This window comes from Neolamprologus multifasciatus, chromosome 7, assembly GCF_963576455.1.
Source record: "Neolamprologus multifasciatus chromosome 7, fNeoMul1.2, whole genome shotgun sequence".
Classification (NCBI taxonomy): Eukaryota; Metazoa; Chordata; class Actinopteri; order Cichliformes; family Cichlidae; genus Neolamprologus; species Neolamprologus multifasciatus.
Genome location: NC_140445.1, coordinates 58363533 through 58380772, shown reverse-complemented (window position 1 = coordinate 58380772; position 17240 = coordinate 58363533). Strand labels below are relative to the sequence as shown.

Sequence of the window (17240 nt, the reverse complement as noted above, 5' to 3'; positions counted from 1 at the left end):
GGCATTAGAACACAACGTAATCTGTGTCAAATGAATCTGTTTTTCAGTGAATTTAAGAGGACACCAAAAATAATAAGGTCAAATAGACAGTAAAAATAGATACTCCTTTATGTATTCTTTTCTGGATATGTATGCACAGTAGTTAGCCAAACATTGGGATAACCCAACAATTAAACCACAACTATGAACACCATGTTCTGCTGTGAAACCATGGATGTTTTGAGGACAATGACGGGGTGCATTGCTTCAAGCCTGCAAACCTCTAAACTCACCACTATGATCCCACTGTGTCAAGCATCAAAATGGACCGAAACAGGTTCAATCCAAACAGGGAAATTTAGAAAAGGGGTCGACACTTAGGGGTGTTTGTTTTACGTATCTGACACTAATGCGCTATACTCCAAGAAGGTAAGATGAAAAATCCTGACTTAACTTTTTGAAATCCTCCAAAATCTTTTGTATTTTGGTGATAAAGGAAATTATAGCGAAAGACACTAAATGGCCTTCACTTGTGATAAGTGACTCAATATTACTTCCTATATTTTCTGCTGGTGACTTTAGAATTATACAGTTGTTATGAGTGGAGGAGGAAGCATGATCCCTTTAATGAACAAAAATAGATTTACAAAGATATCGACCACAGTAAACACCAAACTGGTAACTGAGTTGTTTCTCCTTTCAGTCAAACGACGTTTGGCTTTTGGCTCTTTTTTCTTCTACAGTAGCCTGTAAAATATCCTTTTTAAAAAATCTCTAAAGTTTGTTTTTCTGTTTCAGTGCTGTTTGTGTTAATACCGGTCCACAGTTTGGACACCACTAGCAAATGTCTGACTCGACCTTTCAGTTGAGAACATACCATCAGGTGGCGCAAAGGGATATGTGACGATTTTTTAATATTAAAGTCATTAATTTATTTACATGACGGAAGCCAAGAAGCAGCATCATGCTGGCAAAGGGAATGGACTGTAGAATACAACTGAACGGGCCACTTTGAGCTTAACACTGCGAATATTTGCGAAGAGATGAGAGAATCTGTAGCGCAAGCAGGAAAGAAATTTAACTGATTAATAAGGCAGACGGACAGTGATTCCGCTGAGTGTAACCTAGTCAGTGATTTCGTCCTCCCGAAGAGCGAATATTTTTCCACTGCACGACTTACTGGATATTCCACCTGAAGATGGAGTTTGGAGAAAGGAAGAGGAGAAGGAAGTCGCAGAGCTTTAAACTGGTCACGGATGGAGGTAAGCTGCTGAATGAATGCAAGACCTTGCAAGACGCGCGTCTGTGTCTGGGTGTTTGTCTGGCGCTGTGCGCCAGCAGAGACGACTCTGTAAACAAAAGCGATAGCCACGACAATGCCCAGTCTGTGCCTCGGTTTTAACCAGCAGCTAACTATAGGGATTCACATCTTGCATGTAAAAGAAAATAAAAGAAACATCCTAGACATCAATCTTAACGCGGCTCATTCCGGTTAGATTTTTAAGACTGAATTAAGTAAGCAAATTGAATAAAATGTGAAAATATGTTGCGCACTCTGAGCTCGTAACAAGGAGCTTCAACTGTGCACTTTTTGCTTAAGCTGTAAAGAACACACCACCTCTCTTGACTACACTACTTCATACCACCTACAGGTGGTGGTTTTTGCATGGGATGGGGTGGGGGTGAGGTGGAGGGTTCTGCTTTGGTAGGCATTGCAGCTCATTAGCCCGCACAAGCTTCAACCTTACAAGGCAAAAAGGCCGCAATATCATCCTGTGACATCTGTCACCAAGGTTTTGTGGCGTTTCTTTACAGCTTTGCTTCATAACGAAACCATTCAGTTTTTTTTCTTTGCAGATTTAGAGCCTTCATATGTGATTAACTCCAGCTCCAAAGATGCCAATGGGGAGCCAAAGGATGGCGCTATGCCTGATGGTATGTGCCATTCAGAGAAGGAATTTTGATTATATATCATACAAAATATCGGTAATTACATGAGCACCATTCTCTCTTAATGTAGCTTGGCTGGAGGATGAGGGCATGGAGATCAAAAGGCAAATCACAGGAATGATGAGGCTTCTGAGCGATAAGACCAGCAGAGTATACCAGCGTGCTGGTACAGAGCAGGATAGCTTAACAAAGGAGCCCCAGGAAAAGCCTCTGAACTGGATAAATCAGCCTGAACTTTTATCTCTGGTGTCAGAGGACCACCAGAGCAACAGCTGGAACTCTGCAGAGGACCCAGGGCCTTCACCTTCATCCATATCCATCCCAGTCCCAAACAGCCCAGGCTGCGGCCAGTACAGCACACGCTCCAGAGCCCTCAGGATTCTCAACAGCACAAAGGGTTTAATCAAAGTGAATGAAACTAATGGTAGGATATCGGTGCATGTTTGAAAGGAGAAAACTACTAAACAAATTTTAAATTATTTGACGAATAGTGAATTTCATTAAATATTGAGTGATGAACACCAGCAATGGCTTACACCTTTGTTGTTACATTAAAGCATGTTTGCACCTGTGTGCATATGTTAGAGTGAACAAGCGCTAACAAATGCATCCCTCATTTCCCAGCAGATGTAGTTCCTCCTACTGTGTCAGAAACCCCCTGCTGTATGTGTAACTGTAAGGGCACCTTGCAGGCTATTCTGCAGGAACTACGTGCCATGAGGAGGTTGATGCAGAATCAAAAAGGTTAGTAAATGAACACCAATACACACTCTAAAATAAGGAGATAAACACAATATAATGTTTTTCTGCCTTTTAATAGCATCTTTAGAAAAGCAGGAAAGGGCAGCATCGCAGTCTCAACCTCGCCTAGGTGCAGGACCCAGTCCTCGCCACAGGCCTCGAAAGAGGAGGCCAATCTATAGGATGGCTCCGCTATCTGTGTTTAGCACCAGAAGAGCTGGTCTTGCTCCTCTGGATGCATCACTGCTAAAAGCTGCACCTATGGAATCTGTAAAGAAGCGAGAATGTGAGAAACAAGACTCATCTACAACCAACAATCATCCCACCTCCTCTGACATTCCTGTGCCACCACCTCAGACCAACCCAGTGACGGTCAACAACACATCTCCTCTCCTGAACCAACTAAGGGAATCACAAGCATTAGAGGTAATCTTTACCTTAGTGTGGATGTACGTATGCAGCAACATGTGTGCTTACCAAGCCTCATTTGCACGCTTAATTTGATTCAGGTGCACTGCACCTGTCTTATGAATTTGAACGTGTATGTGTATTTGCATGTAAAAACAATTTGCAGCCTAAACGTTGCTTCTTTTGTGAAGCTCCATGCCTAAGAAAAAGTTTAAGTACCTTGATTTTTCCTTGTTTTTTGCCTAATGAGACATAAACCTTTGTGCAAACATCCTTGCGGTTTATTTTACAGCACATCTATGATTCGAGCTAATGCTAGAAATGAAGATAACGTCTTCTCGCTTTTTCTTTCTAAAACTCATTTATATTTCAACTGGTGATATTTATTTAATGCTTTACAATTAACACTCTGTGTTGCTTGACTCCTTCACAGTCTGAGGTGCGTCTTGCAGAGGATTATGACGTGTTTATCTCTAAGGCCCAGCTAGACTCCATTCTGGTCAACTATACACGCTCAGGCAGCCTGCTGTTCCGGAAACTGGTGCACGTCTATGATTTTTAAAAGCGTTTTCTCTGTCGCTCTGATTATTTTATAATCGTGTGAAATGTGAACAAAGAACAAAAATGCTGCATGGTCAAGAGCTGTGCTGTGTGTTTAGGTGTGTGCCTTCTTTGATGATGCCACGCTGGCTAACTCCTTGCCAAATGGCAAAAGGAAGAGAGGGCTAAATGATAACCGTAAGGGCTTGGACCAGAACATTGTGGGTGCCATTAAAGGTAGGGCAGAGAAAGACAAACTAAAGTGTAACTATATTTCTGAACAAACGTTAATGTAACTATGGTGTGTGTCCAGTTTTTACAGAGAAATACTGCACTGAACACAAAATAGAGAAGTTGCCTGGGCCACGAGACTGGGTTCAGATCCTCCAAGATCAGATCAAACTTGCAAGGAGGAGGCTGAAAAGAGGTTCTGCTGCTAAATCATTTAAACCATTTTAATATTTTCCCTTGATTAAGGTGCTAGAGGAAGCCCATTGCTTTTACAATACTTGTAAGCCAGCTCGTTTCAAGGCTAAAGAAAAGGCCGTCTGTCAATCTATGTTGTCTTTGGCTCTTCAGATGCCGTAGAAGCAGAAGACATCTCAAATGGACCATCCACAAGTATTAAACTCATTATTATGATTTTTACACTTATGGGTGTCTGCCACATGTGGGCACACACACATCACACATACATTAATTCAGTTGTCTGTTTTGGCCATTTTCTGGTAGCTGGTTCCCTTCATGTCAGCCCTCCATCTTACAAAATCTTTCCATCAGCCCCCCTCTGAGTACACAATGGCTTTACCTCTCCCCACATCATTGTCACAGCACACACACACAAGCTGGTGTTGCCAGCTCTCTCATTGGCTCATCGGTCTTTGTCATGCTGTCACAGTGACTTTTGACATTTTCATGCAGCTTTCCAAAATGTCAGCTAATTATCCTCACACCATGCCGCATATCCACTCTTTCACCTCAATATTTCACCCTCATTGTCACAATAGCATTTTATTTTGTTGCCATGTTCATTCATTAAGACATCTTTTTGGTGATAATATATATATCATTTTGACAATATTTTCTTCCTTCTTTTAAAGGCTGTGATAATAAACAGGCTGCAAGTGAAGAGAGGATAGCAGCGAACACAACTGGTTAATCCAATGGCTGCCACGATGGCCTTACAGTAGAGTCTTGTCTTCATTATTTCTCTGAGTTGATGCATTTTGCCACTATTTGCAGCTGTTAACTGCTATGTGCTGTGAATGTAAAGAGACATAAAATAGGACCAAACAAGAATCCCAATGTAGCATTTGTGATCCAAACGGCTTTTCATTGGGGCCCCATTAAAATGCTGAGATTTGGAATTTTGTGAGAATAAACACTGAACTATATAGTGGTTAGATAATGAGATCGGTCACTTACTGTTTACATAAAAGACAACAGCCTTAAAAGCTAACTTGTTTTGTTTCCATGCAATGAAATAAAGATCAAGCATCTCAAATGAGACTAAGTACTATAACACTATTGCGTTCATTTATTTAGCAAAAACTAAACTTCACAGGAAGCTGTTCATTGTGAATTGTGCCTTTCAAGTAACTTTAGTGGGTTTAATGTGCAGTGCAGCATCCACCTTATATCCAGACATTACATCCAAATGCAAACATCTTGTAAACATGGTCCGATGTATTTCTTTTTGGGGCAAATTTTAGTTCATTAAAAAAATTTGCAAATTAACACTAGGTTTGCAGTCTACATTTGGTGAAAATATAAAAATATATCGCACACTATAAATGTTTTTTTTTTCTTTATTAGATTTTTAGGCTATGCATACCACTGCAGTTGGTGTCAATATTGTGATGACATTATGTATTTTCCTTTCATTTTGCAAACTGTACATATATTTAAAAAATAAGGTTGATCCCACCATTAAATTTACTTTATCCAAAGTTGCTGTTCGTGTGTTGTTTTTTTTATATTGTGTAAAGTATAATTAACAAAACAAAGCACTCAAATATGTTTTTTTTTTTTTTTTTTTTTTTTTTTTTTTTTTTTGCCTGTCCCGTTTGGCTCTTTTGCCATCAGAATTATTGTCTAAAGGCGAAGAAAGATGCCCAACGGTTTTTCTTTACCAAATTGACCATCCCAGCTTTGCCGTAATGGTCCATTTGATTCACCCTTTATTCTTTATTTTTTATTTTATTTTCACTTGCTGAATACGGGACAGATTTGACTGGGGGAAAGAAAAGGGAGAAAGAAAGAGGGAAAGAAAGACAGTTGAGAAGAGGGACGGGGGAGAAGGGCAAAAAACAAAAACCAACAGAATAAGCAGAAGAAAAAAAATAAATAAATAAAAAAATAAATACATATATCGATCACCTGGATCACCTGTTGAGAAAGAAAAAAGAAAACAAGCAGAAGAAAACGAGAGTAATACAATAAACCACATCACAATGATATATGGGAATATGACAGTAACTACTAAATATTAAACATTATTGTGCAGCACGTAAGATCGACAGCACAGTGTGCATTGAGGTAGGAGCCAAAAAGGGTGTAGTTTGTGTGTGTGATCACCCGTGTGTACACCTGTGAGCATGGACGCGCTTGTTTTCTTAAAAGGTTCCCTCATGTAATGATCTGCTAGAGGGTGTGGGGGGCCACTGCCCCGTCCTCCAGGGCATGAAGCAGGTATGGAGGAGATCAAAACTCCAGACATCCAGAGGCCCCCAGAACACAAGAGACCAAGGAAGACCAACAGAGGGGCAGCCGCGCCACTGTCCCAGAAAGAGCTGAGGAGAGTCCCAGATGAGGGGTCACCCAGCAGCCACGGAGCAGAAGCCAGGGGGGGCTGCAGTGACGTGCCCGTGAGCTCCGCCGGCAGCCAGCTGTGCCTGAGTGACCGAGCCCCAGGCCGAGAGGCCGGGGGCACCCCACCTCCGAGGTGGCCCAAGCGAGCCCCAGGCTCCAGGCCCCGATAAGCAGCCGCCAAGGAGTGAGCCGGTGTGTACCCGGACGCCCACCCCCGGACACAAAGAACCACCAACGCACCGATGTCTGAGGGAGTCCGCCCCCGGCAGGGGAAGTGGTGGGGGGAGATAGGCCTCCAAACCTTGGAGGGCCTGAGCTGTCCTCAGAGAGGTGGCATCTGATACCCAACCTGACATATAGACACAGACATACAGGCACACACAGATACAAACATCCATTCCCACCCTCATGCTCTCATATGCACTTACTCCACACTCAACCAACGTGGAGACAGACATAAAGAGACGCTGTACACACAATCACACTCCCCAAGCGTACTCTACGAACCGGGTCTAGGTACCCTTGCCCCTGGAGGGGGGAACTGCACCCAGACCCAGGTTGTGTTACCCTTTTCCCTGCGGTGGGGAGAAGCAGACCGCCCCGACTCCGCAGCAGCAGGGAGGCCCCACATTCCGGATCCCAGTCGGACGGCCAACTCCTCCTCCTAGCCCCCCTGCTCCAGCAGGAAGCAGAGAACGAGGGTGAGAGAAGACTCCTAACCTCCCTCCACCCGCTCATTGTAGTGTTGATGTATGTGTGTTCTAAGGTGCATTTAAAACCCAGGAGGGCATGGAGCTACCTGCCAGAGAGCAGCAGGTAAGCGCATAGTCCCTCCTGCTAGCCCTCAATGTCTACGTGTATTTAAAATTGAGAGGTGGGCAACGACGCCGGGGGTGAGGTGTACACCCTGATGGTAATTGGGATTCCGTGTAGCGTGCCCACCCCCAAGATCCTATATGTATGTGTAATGAGAGTGTGAGTAATGTGAATGTCTAAGTTGCGGGATAAAATTGAGGCAGAGGCAGCCAGAAGGGGACAGAGGGGGGGGGGGGGTTACCTCCTCTGCACCCTGGTGACACACCCCTACTCCAAGGCCCTGCATGTGTGGGTGGTTGTGGTGGAGCGGGAAGAGGGAGGCAGCTGGAGATGGGGAGGGAAGGAAGGGAGGGGCAAGTGACCCCTCCCTGGGGCCAGCTCCCCCGCTGACCCCAGTAGGCACCCCCATACTCCGCGACCCGCCAGGGAAGGGGGGCCCAGGCCCATCCGAACCGGGGACCAGTGCAGCGGCGCCGCCCGGCCCCACAGAGCCCGGGGCAGTCCACCCAACCCCACAACAGAGAAAACTACACCCACCCCATCATCCACTCATCTTCCAGACTACATAAGACAATAGACGCCCAGGCTGAGATCTTCCTCCACCTCTCCTGTATCTCCCCCTCTTGCAGAGAGAGTTCCTGAGAGAGGAAAGCTCCTGCAAGATGTGACAACCCCCCCCCCACCAGTTGAAGAGCCCCCCAGGTGGCTCGGCGCACCGGCGGCACCCTGCGCCAGTGGCGGGCCCCCATATACCCACCGGCCCACAACCCCGGCAACACACCAACCAGGACCCAGGCCCCCGAGGCCCGGCCAGGGCCCCAGGCCAGAGCCGGAGCGCCCCCAGAACCTCACGCCCGTCCCGGACCCACCCAGGGGCAGCCAGGCTACCAGGTCAGTAACCCCCGTCCGTCAGCACAGACCCTCCCCTAGCCCCGCTGCACGTAGCCACGAGGAAGCCGTCACCTAAGAGCCAACAGAGCCCCTAATTGGCCATGACCGCTACCCCGGGTTGAGCCCCCCAAGGAAGATGCTCCCGGGGAACCGCCTGACGCCCTAAGCCCGACCCTACCCCCACACCAATCACAACAGTGAAGGCGAGACCAAAATATGACCCCCCACCCCCACTAGGTGATGGAGGTGATCAAAGGAGTCCAGAGCAATTGATCTGATGTGGTGGTAGAGGCTGTATCAAGACTAATGTAATCTAATAGATAATTTCTATATTGGTTAGAATTAAGATTGTTTTTATTTTTCCAGTTCATGAGGACTGTTTTCTTGGCTATGCATAGGGCAGTGAAAACCATATGGGCTATATTCTTTTCTGAAGTGACATTATCTAAGCTGCCCAACAAACACACTAAGGGGGAAGTTGGAATGTTACATTTCAGACACTTTGATAAGTCTTCACATATCTCGCGCCAAAACTTCTGAACTGGTGGACAGAACCAAAGAGCGTGGATATAATTGTCCGGTGAATTGGTTTGGCAGTGTGAGCAGTTGTTGGTAGATGCAAAGCCCATCTTGAACATCCGATGACCTGTATAGTGCACTCTATGTAGTATTTTGTATTGCACTCAAATATGTTAAAAGAAAAGTTTCAAATGTAGGCTAATTGTTATCAAAACACAAGCTAAAAATGATAAAATAAAAGTTATTTCATCTTTTATTAGGGTAACTTCGAGCCAGGCAATGTTGTGTTGCTGTAGTCGCACTTGGAGGGAAACAGTAAATTAAAGGTACACTCCATTGTTGAGATTTTGTTGCCAGACTTCACAGCTCATTAAAGGGGATGTTGAAGCCGCCAGTGTGCAGAAGGAGGACCCTTTGAGATCTGGTTAGTTTCCTTCTTGCATTCTAATTCACACATTTTTATAAAGGTGAGCAGAGGTTGGATACATTTTTTTTAAACACAATATGCTTAATTACGCACGATACTTCGACAGTTTTATTCGCTTGGACCAATGTTAGAAGTCAAATATGTGTCACTTTTCGTCAGGCTTTCTCGCAGGACAGCCGTTTGTAGCCCCGGTGCATGCTGGTGCCTTCCCCGCTCTTCTGTCGGGATCCGCCGCTAACGTGAAGCTGGTAAGGATAAAATGGTCAGAGCAATTAAAGGGGAAATGTTGCAAGAATATACCTTCGCTTTGGTCCTAAAATCACATCTAGAGCAGTTGTAAACACTTCTATTGCACCGCAGCGTTACAAAGTTTGCACACGTAGCAGGTGCAGCGCGGTTTTATTCGTGTTGACGCTAATGTTGCACACATCGCATGGCGAGGGACAGGAAAGGGTTAATTTTTTCCGCCGCCGACATTTTTGTTCGGCGCTCTACGGCAACTTTTTAACGTACATGTGCTACGAGCTGACACTGCGACTCAACGCTACGTGTCACGTTTAGGTCGCAGTGTGCGTCTTATCTGTTTTTAGATGTGCAGCAGCTCTTGGAGTGGGTTGCTCATCGGCTCTTTGTTACACGGAGCTGTTCAACGGCTGCTGCATGGAGCAGCGTTTGCTAGCGAGAGCTAGCAGCAGCAGTAGCCAAAACTGCATTTTCAGCAAAACAAACAGACGTAGAGGGTGTAGCTGTCATTATCAACGCACGTGTCTTAAAGCTGAGCTGCCGACAGCGTGTTATGCCGCTCACATCACACGGAATCACTCACACATCATTACTTTTATTGTTAGCCTGTGCCCAAGGGTTGAATGAACTCGGGATCATTGCTTGTCTTGAACACTACCCCACTATACCAGTAACGGCCCCCTTCATCAGCTCACGCCGGTTTATGTTAAAAACCGAGATTATAAGTAACAACCGACTTGGACGGCGTTTCAGTTTTATCAACTTTGTGGAGCTTATTTTTGGGAACACAAAAGTTTATTATATTTTCAGTGATTGGAGAGTAGGGGGAGGGCTTTTAGGTGATGCCACATTCATTATTGTGCATTTCAATTTAAAGGTATCCGCCACCCCGTTGCCTTAAAAAAAAGAATACAATAATGATCAAAACTAGTATTTAACAAATTAAAAAACATTTAATAACAACTGTGCATTAAAATCGCCATGCAGTTTTTTATTATTTATTTGTAAACTTGTTTCAATCACAAAATACAACACACCTGCAATAATATCACACTGATCTTTGAGTCATGTCTATAGTGGTAATTTCTAATGTACTTAGGTGTTCCTAATATTTTGTCAACAGAGCTCTGGGACAAGATTTCTATCATTGCAGCAAAAGAGCTGCCAACCAGCAGACCGTTAATCTACAGTTATTTCGGTTGATTTATTCTTTCCAATGTTGCTCCTACAGATGTTGTACTTGTACTGATTCACTTGAAATGTTGCACAGATGTGATTGCACTGTTGTGTTGTGTCATTTGTGCAACTTAACATTTGCATGTATTTTCTTGAGACACCCAAACACTGTCTCTAATCACCAGTTTTATTTATTTTTCATAGTCATTGATGTGGTTCTAGTGGTGCGGACACAGAGCTTCTTCAGACATGTCTGTGAGGGAGTCTTTTAACCCTGAAAGCTATGAGCTGGACAAGAACTTCAGGCTCACACGGTTTGCTGAGCTCAAAGGCACAGGCTGCAAGGTTAGCTGTCCACAAAAAAATCTGCCTTGAATGTGTTATTTTCTTTGCACAGATTAGTGAGGAAATAATGCATCAAAATTGTGGCAATTTTCTCTAATCACAGGTCCCCCAAGATGTGTTACAGAAGCTGCTAGAAACCCTGCAAGAGAACCACTATCAAGAGGATGAACAGTTCCTGGGGGCGGTTATGCCTCGATTAGGTAATTCTTAAAATCATATAGCACATAAATAGCACTGCTAGCCCCCCACCCCCTTCTTTTTTTTAAGCATAGCAGCAAATACATGGTCACAGGTCACAAGTGCAGACACTCTAAAATATTACATTAAGAGAGATATTCTTTATGAAGGCATTGGCATGGACACGTGTGTGATCCCCCTGCGGCATGGTGGCCTTTCTCTTGTCCAGACAACAGACTACATCTATCCCATTGTGGATGACCCTTACATGATGGTAAGGACCTTCCCTTCTTCATTAGCATTACTTTTCTGGTTTTCTTTCATTAAATTACTTTGCATACCAAACCTGTATGTGATTAATTTTCATGGTCTCTTTTCTATAGGGAAGAATTGCTTGTGCCAATGTTCTAAGTGACCTGTACGCCATGGGAGTTACTGAGTGTGACAACATGTTGATGCTTCTGGGAGTCAGCAACAAAATGTCAGAGAAAGTAAGACACATCTTGCTTAAGTAAAGGTACACTTGCTGGACACTTTACTAGTACTGGGTTAGACATCCTTTTGGCTTCGCAAATGTTTTAATTCTTTGAGATTCACCAAAGTGCTGAAATCATTTCTTTGGAGATTTTGGTCTATATTGACATGATGGCTTCACACAGTTGCTGCAGATTTGTTGGATGCACATCCAAAAATCCATCCAAATTTTGACCTTTATCATCCGAGTGTGGCACCACAAATTGAGACTTATCAGACAAGGCAACATTTTTCCAGCCTTCTATTGCCCTGTTTTGGTGAATTTGTGTAACTGTAGCCTCAATTACCTGTTCTTAGCTGACAGGAGTGGCATCCTGTGTGGTCTCCAGGTGCTCTGGTGTGTAGATGCCTTCAAGTTTGATGTGCTGTGTCTTCAGGGATGTGTCTGCAGACCTTGGTAGTAACAAGTGGTTATTAGAGTTACTGTTGTCTTCCTATCGGCTTGTAATGGTCTGGCGTTTCTTCTCCCATGTCTGACATCTAGTATATGCTGGATAGTTTATCTTTTTTGGACCATTTTCTGTACACCCTAGAGATGGTTACAAAGGAAAATCCCAGTAGATCAGCGGCTTCTGAAACGCTCAGACCACTAGCAGCCATGCTATGTTCAAATTAAATCAGCTTTTATCTTAAATCAGCCCATTCTGATGTTCAGTTTGAACTTCAGCAGGTTGTCTTGACTGTGCCTCCATGCTTAAATGCATTGAGTTGCTATCATGTGATTTGCATCAATGAGCAGTGGAACAGGTGTACGTAATAAAGTGACGGGTAATGTATATTTCATGCAATAGCCCTAGTACTGGAATCATATTAGTTTGGGACGACTCTTATTATCATCAGTGCATTTAAAATGTCCCGAGCCTCAACTCTGACATTCTTCTGTGTTTACAGGAGAGAGACAAAGTCATGCCACTGGTCATCCAGGGATTCAAAGATGCATCAGAGGAGGCGGGGACGTCTGTAACAGGCGGTCAGACGGTGCTCAACCCCTGGGTAGTGATGGGAGGAGTTGCAACAACAGTTTGCCAGCCCAATGAGTTTATCATGTATGAATGAGTTCCTGCTGCATATTTGCTGTTTTTTGCTTCCTTAGGTGCTTTAAAACAAGCTTGACGATGCTGTATCTGACGTTTTTCAGGCCAGACAATGCAGTGCCAGGAGATGTGTTGGTGTTGACCAAACCACTTGGAACACAAGTGGCAGTTGCAGTGCATCAGTGGCTAGATATTGTAAGTCTGCCAACTCGTTTCTGAATAATTTTGTTAAAAACCTGTTGTTTAACAATAACCAGTAATATCACTGCCTATTTATGCTTTCTTTGTGTCTCTGAAAAGCCTGAAAAATGGAACAAGATCAAGCTGGTGGTGACGCAGGAGGACGTAGAGCTGGCCTACCATGAAGCCATGATGAATATGGCTCGGCTCAACAGGACAGGCAAGACCATTAAGAACATGTGACCTTTTCTGCCTGCCTAAACTTTTGATTATTCTCAGTTACATTTTAACAATAGCATTACCGAGTATGTGGTTCTAATGACTTTGTTTTCTCGTAATTAGTAATTATTTGTTAGTAAGAATGTAATGAGTATTATTACCCATTAGATTCTATTATATTACTAGTTGACATTATTGCATCCAGATTACTTGAGTGTTTGCAGGATTTTGGCAATAAAAAAATTGATCATGATGCCTTTCTTACTGTCTTTTGCTTGCAGCTGCGGGTCTCATGCACACGTTCAATGCTCACGCAGCGACCGATATCACAGGGTTTGGCATCCTCGGCCACGCTCAGACGTTGGCACGACAACAACGAAGTGAGGTGTCTTTTGTCATCCACAACCTCCCAGTGCTCGCCAAGATGGCCGCCGTGTCTAAAGCCTGTGGGAACATGTTCGGGCTCATGCATGGCACCTGTCCTGAAACATCAGGTGTGTGCGTGTGTATTTTAATGTTTTCAAGACATTGAGATTTTACCAAGGAATGCATTGAGGAATGCAGTAAGTTCTGGAAAAAGATCTTAGAAAATAAAAAAGTGTAACTAGGGGCAGCTCAACTGAATTTTATATGCCATCAGTAAAGTAAAGCCACGTCTCACTGTAACCGATTTTACAAAAGACTGTGGTTCTGTTATTATTAATCAGCTTCTTTCTCTTTGGGGAAAATTTGTTTGGGGATGTGAATTGAGAGTTTAATCTCCTAACAATTAGGTAGCTAAATAAGTAAAGCAGCAATAATAACAGACCATAATTGGTTGATGTTCGGGGAGAGAAGCAAGACATGTTATAAAAATTTTACATTTTGTCTGATTGAAAGTCCTGAGATTGTAACTATTATAGGTTGAAATTTGGCTGAGGTTCAGCTGTCCTTCTGATTTATCTTTTAAGCATATCAGACTTTATAGGCCATTAATTTCTTCAAGACAGTGTTGGAAGATGGCAAGCGTGTGTAATTGAGGCAGTTTGATGAAGGCGCACATCTACAGTCACACAAGTGTCTTTGCTTAACTATGTGGAGATGTTACAGAAGCCGAAGAAGTTGTTAAATAATCTACAGGAACTTGAGCGCATCAGTTAAAAGATCTATCTTTGTGATTAGTTTATCTGCTTAATGTTTCATGCTGTGATCAACAATCTGCAGCAGAATTGATATCAAATCTGTTTTTACACATGCACTTTATGCATTAGAGCTGTGTTTTGTTTTTGTTTTTTTTTTTTTTTAAAAGTCTGTTATATCCAGTTGGGCCCATGTGAGAATGGTGCACATCATGGAGAATTTACAGAAAGCCAGTGGATGTCCTACTACCTGCAGGCAGTATTTCCAGTAGTGAGAACACCTCAGGCACCGATAATCTCCAGCTGTGTGCTACATGCAAGAAATGGCAAATTTGGACCTTGTGATTTTGTTCATGTATAAAAATGCCTTTAGAGTTATCTGTAAGAAGGCCGAGTACTCCCTAACAGTGTCATATTCTAAAAATGAGTGATTTAATTAGACTTAAATCTTCATTTAAGTCACTTGTCTGACAACATCTCCTTTCATTTCTAGGAGGCCTGCTTATTTGTTTACCTCGAGAACAAGCTGCCCGCTTCTGTGCCGAGATCAAATCCCCAAAATACGGAGAAGGTCATCAAGCATGGATCATCGGGATTGTAGAGAAAGGAAACCGCACTGCTCGCATCATTGACAAACCACGAATCATAGAAGTGGCACCACAGGCAGCCACACAGAATGTCAATCCAACACCTGGTGCAACTTCTTAAACCTCCTCTGTTGCATCACAGACCGGACCCCAAAAGCTCTGAGTGATTTTAGACACATAAACTACAGAACCATCCTAGAGTGTTGAAATATATACACAAATAGTATGTACACAGAAAAGACTGGGTTGGCGTGCCATCAACATGAAAACAGCTCCACACAGTGGCCCCGTGGGGGCACATCACTACCCAGTGGACTCAACCTGCAGTATCCCCGCGATAAAAATTGGTAAGAAATAGAGCATTCTTAAAATCCACTTGCTTTTGTTGTCTATTGTATTCTGTTATGTTCAGTGTGCTTGACTGGCAGGCAGCTTCTGATAGGAGATAATCTGATACTGCTGATTCATTTTGAATCATTAGGAAGTCTGGAGTCGGTTGCCTCTTTGGCTCTCTTAAAACTGCTCTGATCAAACCATGGTGGAGTTTTTGTTTATTGTTCATTTACTTTGTTGTACAGTTATACAGCTGAGTTTTAGTTCATTGTTGTAACTGATGCCTTGAAAGAAAATAAGTGCGACCAGAATGGCTTGTTTTTTATTACTTTGACTTTTTGTATTGTCCCTGCATAAACTAATAAACCATCATCTATTTGAAATTTGGTCTCACTTGTGTGGATAAACTAAATCAAATTGGCCATGTAGTTACAGTGTAGTTACAATATTGAACTAAAGTTTTATAAAAAACAGATACTTCTCTAAAGTGATTTCTTATTCAGTTATACATCATCGTGTGGTCATAGAGACAATATCTGCAGAACCCTCAGGAGATGAACTGTAAACCATCTGCATTCTCATTATGTCATGTTTAACATAACGCAAAACCTGAATATTATATGAAAAACTGCCTAAAACTTCATTGTTAGTCCACAAGTACAGGATCCTTTTTTTTTTTTTTTTTTTTTGTGTCCCTCATCATTGCCAGAGTATGTATGGCAAGAACGCTGATTTACAGTGAAGCTTCCAGCTGGTCAAAGGTCAGATAGCAGGGATAAATCGGGAAGCTCTCTGTAAAACTTCAGGAACATGTCAAAATCCCCCTTGCCCCCCCTTGCCTCTTAAAATAAACTTCTCTAATAAAAAAAAAAAGTTTTTTTGTGTCTGTTGTCAATGTATTTAAAAGCACAAGTACTCATTTTATTCTGTAATGAATATGGTAAATGGTAAATGGTCTGTATTTGTATAGCGCTTTTCTAGTCCCTAAGGAACCCAAACCGCTTTACACAACCAGTCATCCACCCATTCACACACTGGTGATGGCAAGCTATATTGTAGCCACAGCCACCCTGGGGCGCACTGACAGAGGCGAGGCTGCCGGACACTGGCGCCACCGGGCCCTCTGACCACCACCAGTAGGCAACAGGTGAAGTGCCCAAGGACGCAATGACCGAGAATGTCCAAGCTGGGGCTCGAAATGGCAACCTTCCAATTACAAGGCGAACTCCCAACTCTTGAGCCACGATCGCCCCAATAGGAATACAAAACTGTGCAAAAATCTTGAGTCACCATTTCTTCATATTTTGCAAAGAAATTGTGAAATAGCTGCAGCGAGTTATTGAAACATTCAAGAATTAATCTGAATACAGTAAACGAGAGTTTATACAAATGTAACAGGTTTGAAAGTCAACATTTGGTATGATCACTTTTATTCTTCAACACAGCATGAACTCTCTTAAAGTTTGTTTCCTTTAAGTAGTCTTCAGGAATACTTTTCCAGGCTTCTTAAAGGACATTCAAAAAAAGTTCAATAATGCTGAGATCCGGACACTGGGGAGGCCAATTCATGACTGGTAGTGCCTGCCCGCCAATTCTTTTACACTATAAAAACATGAATTTCAGATACTCTTTATCTGCTTTGGATAGTTTTTATACTTTATTCCTGTCAAACTGTGTTTTCTTGGGCAACTTTTGTAGATTTACATACAGTAATGGGAACAAATTGCACAAATGTTAGTAACAAAATGCTTTAATATGATTTAATATTAGTTCTTTGCTAACTTTTCTGTTGTATGTTTACACAACACTGGTTCACGGCTCAACTTAGGCGTCTTCTTATGCTTGAATGAATCATACGTCAGTTTTATGTCGCTTAACAAGCCCCCCCCCCCCCCCCCCCAAAAAAAAAAAAAAAAAAAAACAAACAAAAAAACAAAAAAACAAAACAAAGACTAGTCTGTACAGAAACATAGTGAAAAAGCAGCCAGTGTCCACAGAAAAACTTTGAATGATCTTCAGAAAGCTTTCGGAGCTCAAGACTACTTTAAATAATTACAAATACACCTGGGTCCTTGGAAGCCAAATATAAAGAAATTAGGGATGGTTTAAGACTTTTGCACAATACTGTATGTCATCCACAAATTTACCAGTATGATGAATTATTTTCTATTGATTTGTATTCATGGAGCAATGCTTGCACAAGAGTTTAAGT

The 17240-nt window shown here is 42.8% G+C and overlaps 2 protein-coding genes across 5 annotated transcripts; both read left to right on the top strand.

The window, feature by feature from the left end:
- Positions 1 to 58: 58 nt before the first annotated feature.
- bend7 (BEN domain containing 7) lies at positions 59 to 5639 on the top strand. Of its 2 annotated transcripts, none has more exons than XM_085167358.1 (10): positions 59 to 1241; positions 1837 to 1914; positions 2000 to 2353; positions 2557 to 2673; positions 2750 to 3096; positions 3512 to 3619; positions 3738 to 3855; positions 3932 to 4045; positions 4198 to 4239; positions 4719 to 5639. In XM_085167358.1, exons 1-10 carry the CDS (start codon positions 1178 to 1180, stop codon positions 4775 to 4777), a joined length of 1401 nt encoding a protein of 466 aa, XP_085023484.1. In that variant the 5' UTR covers positions 59 to 1177; the 3' UTR covers positions 4778 to 5639. The 2 variants fall into 2 exon arrangements, with proteins under 2 accessions (XP_085023484.1, XP_085023483.1); XM_085167357.1 differs by having other exon boundaries at positions 2554 to 2673.
- A 3408-nt stretch (positions 5640 to 9047) lies between these two features.
- On the top strand, positions 9048 to 15411 carry sephs1 (selenophosphate synthetase 1). Of its 3 annotated transcripts, none has more exons than XM_085166022.1 (11): positions 9048 to 9079; positions 9242 to 9330; positions 10706 to 10846; positions 10950 to 11046; positions 11194 to 11297; positions 11407 to 11514; positions 12449 to 12603; positions 12696 to 12786; positions 12892 to 12991; positions 13272 to 13484; positions 14602 to 15411. In XM_085166022.1, exons 3-11 carry the CDS (start codon positions 10751 to 10753, stop codon positions 14814 to 14816), a joined length of 1179 nt encoding a protein of 392 aa, XP_085022148.1. In that variant the 5' UTR covers positions 9048 to 9079; positions 9242 to 9330; positions 10706 to 10750; the 3' UTR covers positions 14817 to 15411. The 3 variants fall into 3 exon arrangements, with proteins under 3 accessions (XP_085022148.1, XP_085022149.1, XP_085022150.1); XM_085166023.1 differs by lacking the exon at positions 9048 to 9079 and adding an exon at positions 9104 to 9122; XM_085166024.1 differs by lacking the exon at positions 9048 to 9079 and having other exon boundaries at positions 9268 to 9344.
- The last annotated feature ends 1829 nt before the right edge of the window (positions 15412 to 17240 follow it).